General features: G+C 33.0%; 1 protein-coding gene across 1 annotated transcript; it reads right to left on the reverse strand.

Moving 5' to 3' along the window:
* Positions 1-2,615: 2,615 nt before the first annotated feature.
* On the reverse strand, positions 2,616-4,588 carry LOC137821673 (uncharacterized). Its single transcript, XM_068626383.1, has 4 exons — positions 4,239-4,588; positions 4,050-4,164; positions 3,856-3,970; positions 2,616-3,741 (listed from the first exon to the last, which is right to left on the reverse strand). Exons 1-4 carry the CDS (start codon positions 4,337-4,339, stop codon positions 3,056-3,058), a joined length of 1,017 nt encoding a protein of 338 aa, XP_068482484.1. The 5' UTR covers positions 4,340-4,588; the 3' UTR covers positions 2,616-3,055.
* Between the last annotated feature and the right edge of the window lie 5,935 nt (positions 4,589-10,523).

Here is a 10,523-nt window from a genome sequence, read left to right on the forward strand (position 1 = left end):
CATCAAAATCTAGTTTTAGATATCAAAATAAAGGGAAAATATTTTAAGAAAAAGTAATTTATTTTCTAACATGTTTTACTCATTTTATTTTTCACATATACATATTATTCACTTTCACTAATATAAAAATATAATTTCTTTTATATATACACTAGGGGAGAACCGTTCCCACACGTATGCATCTGCATTTTTTATTTACTATGTGTATTTATATTTATTTAAAAAATAAAATATAGATTTATGTGTATTCGTATGTATGAGAGATGCGGAGAGCATGAGAAACATAGAGAAAGCATGAAAGTCATGTTATTTGGGTTTCAAGAGATTTGAGGAATAAGAGATATAAAGTGAGAAAGAGTAAAGAGAAAAAAAAGGTGATCAAATCCCAAAAATTCAAATTAAAAAACAACAATCGTCAATGAAAATTGAAGAAATAGAGATATATTTTAGAAAATTGAAAAAATAGAGATATATTTTAGAAAATTAAATTAAAAGAAAAAGTCATACTTTTGAAACTGCTTCTCATAACTATTTTTAATATATTTAAAAGAAAATAAAAATAAAAAAAATGACGCGGTGTATAATACACTAATAAAATAAAATATTAATATAAAGATAAAAAAAAATTGAAAATAGTTAAAGAGAAAAATTTCTAAAGATAAATTAGGTAGGAAAACCAAAGCAGCGAGGAAACCAACCTTGTACCAACTTGAAGGTGCGATGTTAATAGATAAGACAAAATGAATTAGTGGGTTAAATCAACTAACTCACTTCACCATTTTGGGAATGTTAAGTGAATAAAATCCAACAGATTCAATCTGCTTTATTACATCAGAATGATCTTTACACGTTCGAGACTATAATCTTAATTATTATTACACGCTCTATCAGCATTGCCTTGTCATTAGAATTGGAATTGGAGTTAGACTTCGATAATATAGAGCATAAAAATCAGCATTAAAAGATTATGCATTCTAAGATAAGAACCTCCAGTTATAATCAAATTAAAATGAATACAAACATCACCTATAGGACTTTATATAAGTTTAATCATTTGCTTTAAGCAAATTTTCCAATGGTTTAAGTGCACAGAAAGCATATAAACATTCCTTAAAAGATCATGAATTTCAAAAAGGAATATTTTTAAATTACAAACAAAATTCAATTGAAAAAAAAAGTTTCCAAACATTCTTAAAAGACCATGAATTTCAAAAATAAAATATTTTTAAATTAAAAACAAAATTCAATTGAAAAAAAAGTTCCAAACATTCATTAAAAGACCATGAATTTCAAAAATAAAGTATTCTTAATTTAGAAACAAAATTCAATTGAAAAAAAAAGTTCACAATCTGACGTAGTGTTCTAGTCTGCCAAATTTAAAAAAAATACCTATTATAATTTATAAGTTTCTCCCAATCTGTCCAATTAAATTTTTTTATTGAAAAAAATCCCAATTATCCCAATCTGCACATGCACCCAATTAAAATTTCTTTCAAGGTTTCCCCTCTGCAACATTTTATCCCACTTAAAAACAAAACCTTGCATCAAAGCAAGCAACACAGAACTGCTCTAACCTGAGATCACCACTGCAAACCTGCACACCACTGCAAACCCGCACGACGAACGACACCACTGCACGAACAGAGAAGAAGGCGTGCGAGTGACCATGACAATGAACAACGAAACTCAACCTCAAACGTGTGAACCCTAACGCCAACGAAAAAGGTTTTTGGGTTTAAGCCAAAAACCCTCTGACTCGTCAATTCGGTGACAGACTCACGAATTCAAAAACTTCACCGAATTCACCATCACCACGAGTCTACCGAATTTACTTGTTTGGGGAATAAAAACACAAACTCGAGTTAAAGAGTTTTTAAAAACCATGCCTATTGCCATTCCAGCACAGGATTTGCATTTGAAAAAGTTGAGATTACTATTACCGGAGAGGCAGGAGTTGAATTCCATGTAGGAATCAAACTCTGCTCCCGCAACTGCCATTGTTCATTCTTAATTAGTTTGATGATCAAAAGCCCTGCGTCTTATCGGGCACAGTGGGAAATTTGAAATGCATCAATGATGAGGCCTGATTTATCCTTTATAACACGACCGATTGATTGACTTCAAACATTAAACGTTGTCAATTACATTTGGCATTCTCAGTGTTAATGAGATCACGCGTAAGAAAGAGCAAGAATATTTAATCTCTTAAAACACCAGTTCTATATTGCCATACATCTAATTAAGTCCTGTTAAGTACTACAAAAATGAAAATTTGTTTTTATTTTACATTTGTAATTTACTGATTATAACGGAAAATGCACTTTATGGCCTCTTTCTCGGTTGATCATTTGCATTAGACATAATTCTGCAAAGCAAAGCCTTGGATTAAGGGAGCTAATCGTAACTGAAAAGTGATTCCAGTTAGCAGATTGAACTCATTACCATATGGATTTAAGAGGTCCAGATAGCAGAAATATATAGTACATCTGTCATATGTTTGCCCCACAATTTTTTAGTTCAATCAGGCCACACATTAAGTTGGGCAATTTAAACATTCATTAAGACATTTGTTTCTCTTTCCTTTCTCTAATTTGATAATTTCTGAACCATGCAGATACAAAACAAAGCAAGCTAACATTCATATACAGATCAATTTTGCAGCAATGATAGAGAAAATCAATGTCACCACCTAAATTTTTACATGCAGAGCTACAAACAGATAATCCACGTGAGAGGACAAACATCATGGATCAACTAGAATTGCAAAAGCATATATGCTACAACAAGAAGGACAAACTACAAACCTGACCCAGTAATTCTACCAGTAAACAGATTGGACGGAACTGTCATTGCCCACAAAATTGCCCGTTAATTCTACCTAGAAGAGCATTGCCCTTCTGAAAAGTTGCCCCTGTTCTGATCACCCTCAACATCATGGTTTAAATGCATATTTGGTTTAACTTCTTTTGAAGAAATAATCACTTTTGTTATTTTTCCCAAGGAAAATAAAAAAGCAATTACGTTCCCCAGATGAAGCTTGTTCCCAAAACATGCACTAAATGGCACCATAACCAGTTCCTCTGGGGTAAAAACAGTACCCTTCATTGATCTGTTGAAATGAATGGCCAAATTTACCAGCCTCCTGAGAAACTCTTAGCCTGAGATCTTCTAATTCATATGCTGAACTTGTTTTTTTAGTCTGCAAACATATACCCAACCTCAAAGACAAATCACATTCCCCAGCTGGCGACTCCTCCTCCGCAACACTTAAAGCAGTTTCTTTCACAATTCTGTTTGGAGAATAATGGACTCTACCACAGGACAAGGTCTCAAATGGATCCATTCTAGATGGCTCCAAGGCAGGACTAATGACTGGTCTGCCAACAAAGATTGTATCAGAGTAAGTGTTCCCTAGGTTGTTGATCCGCAGTCGAGGCTTTTGGGTTTCAACACCATAACATAAAGGGTAAACCGAACCCAAGTTCAATGAGGGGTTAGTTTCCACTGCCAAGGGTTGGTAATGGTGAACAGCAGCAAAATTGTTTAACAAAGAGTAGCTAGTTCGGCTGGTCTGCTGGCCAGAATCCGACACTGGAAGAAACGCTAAAGCATTGCCAGCAACAGTCTCGGGAGAAACAGAACGAGGGTGTTGTTGATTCCTAGATGTAAGGTAAGTCCTGGGGTTATTGTGCCTATCACTTCTTGATGTTCTCACTGGCTTGCAACCAAGGTTAAGTGCAGCTAACAAAAAAAAAAAAAAAACGCTCGCATTTTATAATTCCGAAATGACAGAAGCAGATTTTGAAAATTTTGAAGGGAAATGTGAAAATGAGATGAAAAAAGTATTTGGAGTACCTTCGATACATGGTGGCAGAAGCTGACCGGTCTCCTTGGTTTGTTCTCTGCGAATGATAGTGTCAATGGCATCGTTGAGGCGGTCGAGGAGCGTGGCGGGGTTGAGGTACTCTGCCTAAGCAAATGAAACGAAAAGTAAAGAAAAAAGATCTAAGAAAGTGCGACATGCATTTGGTTGAAACAGAGAGAAGAACCTCGGAATTGGCTTTGGAGTAGATGATTTCTTCAGCTCTGAGTACAACGACGGGGAGCTTCTCCTGCCACTCCTTGTTGCTCTTAGTAGACGGAGAGTGAAACTGGGTGGCGACCCTAATCGAAGAGGTGAAGCGCGATTACGAATCCGAGGAAAGGAATAGAGCATTAAGGAAAAGGAGGAAAAAAACCTGAATATTTGTCCGATGACAGAACCTCTGATGGGTTGGTGGCGGTCGCTGTGCCAAGCTCTCCTCATGCACTCGTATGGTCTTGGGCCAGGCCTGGGCATCTTGAAGCAGGTGAAAATGAGAATGAAAATGAAAATGAGCAAGTGTGGCTTTTTCTTGTGTTGTGAGTTGAGAGAACCGAGGTGGTATAGCAGTTGATTCTACCTAGGTTTTGGTGCGATGTGTCTCAAACTTTAGGTCTTGCCTGTAATGGCATAGTTTTGGTCGTGTAGTAGGAGGAGGAAAGAAAGGAGAGAGTAAGTTTCTGATTTTCCTTTTCCAAAAGGTTAAATCGGTATTCTGTTTTATGCATTGGGTGGTTATGTTTTTCCCTTTTAATTATGTTTTGTGTAGTGCCTCGGGGGGGCTCGGGGGGTCAGGTCACGGGGTTGGGTTAACATCAAAAGCTACCTGGATAATAAACTCTCTCTCACTACTTTTCCACTTTCATGCATTATCTAACCATTTACCAAACCAAAATCATAGTTTCTATGCCAAAGTGGACCGGACCCATCGTCTCACCCTGTCTCAGTTAGACAAATTAATCAACCTTTTCAATTTCTCACTTACTTCACCTCATTTAATCATACAATTTAATGTCCATTAATTCACCTTATCATACAATAAATTATCAAATCAAATTTAATCTCTATGACTTCACGGATTAACTCCTCCTGTAATTTCCGTTTATCAAATTTGTAAAAAAAATACCATCTTAACTCTTTGCTTAAATCAATTTTATTTATTAAATTAATGAATGGTATTTCGTTTTTCCAAATTAGTTTTATATCTTAATAAACTAGCATGTTAGCTTTCAAATGCGTGAAATGATTGTATTTTATTCAATTATTTAATTAAGTAAATTAAAATAACTTTTTTCAATGAAATAAATTAATATAAAACTTAATTTAATTGAAAACTGAATAAAAATTATGTTTCAGACCATAGCACTAGAGTATTTACAAAAAGTATAAAGATTCTTAACTATGGTATAATTTCTCTCTCTAAAATTTTCTTTTTGTCTTTTCTATGAGGTTTTGTTATTGGTTTTTCTCATTTTGTCTTGTATGATCTTGTTATTGGTTTTTTTGGTAATAAATATATTAAGGCATCTCCTATTTAAGGTTGATTTTTCGAGATCCTTTGATTTGTGTTGATATGGTACTAATGTCCTTAAATACACAGATTGGTAAATGATATGCTTGTAACAAAATAGGATGATTTTTCAAGATCCTTTGATTTGTGTTGATACGGTACTAATGTCCTTAAATACACAGATTGGTAAATGATATGCTTGTAACAACATCTGACTCTGTCCATAACACCACAGTCCCCTAAGTCTATGAGACTAAACTTAAACCCAGTTATTTTTTTATTTCATAGTTGACTTGACCCATGACACCACACTCCAGACACAAGCCAATGAGACTAAACTTAAATCCAGTTCTTTCTTTATAAGGCAATTGCTTCCTGCACCATATAACTGCACCCAAATCTATTGGAAAAGACAAAAATGCCCTTAATGTATTATTTTTTGTATTACGAATTTTCTTATCTAGAATGGATTTTTGATTTTTGTTTCTGATTTTTTATTTTTGGAACACAAAAAGATCTTCAGATCTATTTTTCCGGAATGTATTATTTTCTATTCCAGATTTTCATTTCTAAAATAAAGAATATTTTTGAAATTTTAAAATTGTATTTGGTGGAGGTTCAAAAATGTTGGGTGTAGGAAGAATTTGTCTCTTTATAATCAACAACTGACCGGTATATTTCATAGTCGGACTTGACCCATAACTTCACAAATTATATAATAATAATAATAATAATAATAATAATAATAATTAAAGATTAAAATAAAAATAGAATAAGATATTAATAATAAGGATGTTGATGATGATCAATGTAAATAAATAAATATATATATATATATAGTTGTACATAAATTTAATAATAGTAATATTATATTATTTATATTTAAATTGAAAGATAATAATAAAAATATTTTTATAATAATGATTAAAACTTGAAAATCTTAAAATATTAATTTTCCACTTTCATAAACTAGGTGTATCACGTATAAAAATAGAAAAAGAACTAAAAAGTTATCGAAATAAAAATTGAAAAAAAGAAAAATGATTTTACTTACCAGCAACTAGAATATACTTTTTGATGCAACAAAAAGCAGAGTAGAGGGAATAACAGATTCATGTTCAACTCAATTCTTAAAAATGGTTACCTTTCAGTAACAGAAATCGATACATTATTATTTATGGGCTCTTGTAGATCCTCTTCCATTGAATAAGAACATCTAGAAAATAATTACAAAAAAACAAATTCATTTATTTATAAATTAAAATTAATCTATACATAAATTAGAGAAATTATTTGAAATTTGTGCAAAAGTTAATTTTAATATAAATTATTATTTTTTATAATTTTTCTTACTACTAGTTTATAAGAAGAACTTTATTCAAACAGATTTAAAAATATAAATAAACTAGAATATGCATAAGTAGATGTACAGTTTATTTTGTGAAATTAAATTAGGTTTAAAATTTTATGATTTTTAAACTGCAATACAATTTATCATGTTAGAGCATTTAAATGTAAAGGTCTTAATTAAGATTTTAATCCAAATTTAATAAAAAAAATATTGGAATATATTAATATAATATAGTGTAATTTCTAAAATTAAGAACTATTCTATATAAAATTTCAATAATAAATAAAATAAAATAAAGTTTTAAAATTATAATAATTAAATAAAAAATTATAAAAGTGTTAAATATTATAAAATAGTATTGTTTGGTTAAAACTTATAAATATAAGTTGTTTGTCTTTCGTGTTAAGGTATTAAATGTGTTTTTATGTATTCATGTCAAGTATAAAATATTCATATTTTGATGTTAATAAATAATGATATTTTGATGTGTTTAAGAATAGGTATTAAATCTTAACTAGTATAAGATGTTCAACTTTTTATTTTTTTACTGTGTTTTCTCTTTGTTTCAGAATCACTGTTATGACTAGGAAAGAGAAATATTTACTTTTCTCTCTCTCACTTTATCCTTGACTGCTTTTACGGTTATTAACCAGTAGGCCTTTGAAAATCATTATGTGGGTATCCTAACTGATTGGATTTTGTGTAGGTGCAACAGATTTGATTTATCAAGCTAAAATCTGGTTCCAATATATTCTTGCGCCAATCAACACCTGAATCTGTTGTACCACAGGAATAAAATCTGAAGCATATCAGATTGATTTGATTTTTTAAACCCATAATCCTTGAAATCTGATTAAATTGATTTCCTTTTAAAATTTGTGATTTTTGAAATCTGAGTTAAAGCTCTATATAAACCTAGCACTAATCAATTGTTTCTCACACCTTCTCATCTCTGCTACGTGTTGTCCAGGTTCAAACAGATTATTGTGCTTAATTTCTATTTTGAAGTGATCACGTGAATTGTTACTAATCCTTTTTCTAGCTGATTTATCTTTAGGTGACTAAGTGCAGGTAACAACAGATCAAGCATGGCATCCTCATCACACAGAAAGAAGAAATCCAAAGAGCAATCCAACAGTAGCCAAGGCATTCTGGAAAAATGGTTTGCTGGAGATTCTGAAGCCATGACTAGGTTCATCCATGAGACAAGCAAAAAGCAAGACAATGTGCCCAAGGTGCTGGAATTTTCATGGTTAAGGGAAGAAAATCTGACTGAAGCAAAAACTCTGCTCAACCATCAAAAGCTGAAAAACTTCTTAGAAATGACTGGAAATGTCTATCCAGACTTGGTGAAAGTGTTCTACAACAATCTGGTTCAAGATGGCAAACATCTGGTCTCCCATGTGAAAGGTGTGAAGCTGAAAATTACAAGGGAAATATGGAGCAATGTGGGAGGAATCAAGTATTCAGGAATGAAGGTAAGCAAAGGGAATACTGCTGGAATTCAAGGGTTCAACAAAATGCAGTTTTATAGGAGCTGTGTTAGAAACCCTGCTGAACCAGTAGCCAGATTTCATGTTGGAAATCTCACAATAATTCCAAGACTCCTAGCCTACATAATTGCTTGGCAGCTTACTCCAAGAGGAAGTAATCATGCTACTCTTCATGAAGAGGATTTGATTATGCTGTACTGCATAATGAATCAACTCAAGGTAAATTGGGTGAGTACAATGGTAGAGCATATGCTCAAATCCACACGGCTTCCAGATTATCGTTTTCCATATGCTATTTTTGTGTCAAAGCTAATTGATTATTTTGAAGTTGACACTGCAAATGAGAGAAATGACACCATTAAGGCAACAAGTGAAATAAACAACTCCACTCTCCTGAAGATGGGGTTCCAAAAGGAGGATGACAGCTGGGTATTTAGAAGGAATGCTACAAATAGAGCTGAGAGTGAAGCAGCTGATCCAGCCAATGAAGAAGAAGAAAATGCTGATGGTGTGCAGCACATGGATGAGTCACCAGTGCACTCTTCTGGAAATGAGGATATTGCTGCTACAAGCCAAAATGCATTAGTAGCATATCATGAACCTGTGCATAGAGGTGAACCTCTATCCATGTTCGAAAGGCAAGTTCTGAACAGGCTAAAGGGGGAGAAGAATAGAGAAACAACTCACAAAGGTTGATGTTCTGGTTCAAGCTGCATGGAGGTAGCACAAAACTCACACAATGCTATATTCTGTTTTTATTTCTAAATGTTGCTGTGCAGGTTTTGGTAGTTAGTACTGTGCAGGTTCTGATCATCAAAGTATGCAAAGCAAAGGGGTTTTGTCTCCACCAAACAGGGGAAGATTGTTGAAGATGGATGAAGCTCATCTCTACATAGCCTTAGTGTGTTTGATGTAGATGTTAGCTAGTTTGCTTTGTAGGTTGCTATATGTCTTAGATGATTCTGTTGTTTAGGCTTGTGTGTTGTCAAGGTTGCCTTTTGCTGCATGACCCATCCTAGATGCCAAATCAAGGTAGTAAGATCAAGCTCATGATGTGGTCAAATGGTTTTGGAAAAGCTTTTTAAAGTTTTCTTAAATGGTTTGATTCAGTGCAAAAATAAATCTGTTTTATTGAGAAGCAATCGGTTTATTTCTTCTCTGTTAAAGGCTCTTCGAAATTCTGTTAGGACACCAAAGGAACAACTCAGTCTGTTATTTCAGTTAAGCTGAGCTGGCAACTTTATCATCTTTTAACCTGTTGTTTTTCAGAATCTCTGTTGTTTTGCTAACTGCTCTGTAACTGTTTTTTAAAAGTGGTTAGAAACTGTTCTCTATAAAGTAAAATGCCCTTCTCACGTAAAGGGATGCTGAACAATCACAGTTTTAACAGAGATACAACATTTTGTGTGTGTAAAAGTGAATTGAAAAGGTTTTGCAAAGGTTTTTGAAAAGTGAAATACATGTGAGCTTGTTCTTGAAGAACCTTGTGCTGGATGAAGGTGTTGGTATTGTCTTGGAGCAAATAGAACAACTGATTTATGTTCTTGCAACACTGTTTCAGGTGTAATCTTTTCCTTATTCATTATTGTATTGGTTTTGAGTGTTAATCACTCTAGATAGGGTTTCTTGGAGTGCAAAGTATGCTGGAATAGTGTTTTTCAGCCGTGATTGTTGAGGTTCTTGAAGGGTTCAAGAACTGCTGTGTGTTTGTAATTGATTGTATTAGTTTTTAGTGGATTACACCTTGGAGTGAGGTGAACTGGACGTAGCTCTTGATGAGTGAACCAGTATAAAAATTCTTGTGTGTTTCTTCTCTCATCCCTGCTCTTAATTTTGTAATTGCAAATAATCTGTCAAGAAAAGAATATGTTATATTGAAACTACATCTGTTAATTCTGGACCTGGTTAAATTTGTTGTTCTAACTTGTTAATCAATCCTCTAATCATAAATCAAGCTGCTGTGTGAATCTGTAATAGGATAAGAAGGGTGAACTGGTTCCTTTAACTAAACTGTGACATTTGGTTCATTACTCTAGATGGCTTATGCTAAGTAAAAATTGATTAATTTTGTGCTTTAAACTGCAACTTTATAAACTGAGAAAGTTAATCAATTTGGTTCTGGTATTGCTGCTGGTTGATCTAAATTGTGCTGATCTTGTTTTGATTATGCTAGATTCATTTGTAAAAACAATTTGTTTCGTTTAATATCAATATGTTCTTTTCACCTCTGTTACATAGTAAATTAGATTGTTTTGCGAAAATTTGATAAGCTCAATTCACCCCTCCCCTCTTGATCTTAGACATTGC

This window comes from Phaseolus vulgaris, chromosome 9, assembly GCF_051622355.1.
Source record: "Phaseolus vulgaris cultivar YP4 chromosome 9, ASM5162235v1, whole genome shotgun sequence".
NCBI lineage: Eukaryota > Viridiplantae > Streptophyta > Magnoliopsida > Fabales > Fabaceae > Phaseolus > Phaseolus vulgaris.

Bases quoted from the DNA above. Each gene is read 5' to 3' on its own strand.
- LOC137821673 (XM_068626383.1), bottom strand. From the start codon at position 4,339: ATGCCCAGGCCTGGCCCAAGACCATACGAGTGCATGAGGAGAGCTTGG. The intron at 4,165-4,238 runs GTTTTTTTCCTC...CTCTTCGATTAG, and splicing joins GTCATCGGACAAATATTCAG to GGTCGCCACCCAGTTTCACT. The intron at 3,742-3,855 runs GTACTCCAAATA...TTTTTTTGTTAG, and splicing joins TCTGCCACCATGTATCGAAG to CTGCACTTAACCTTGGTTGC.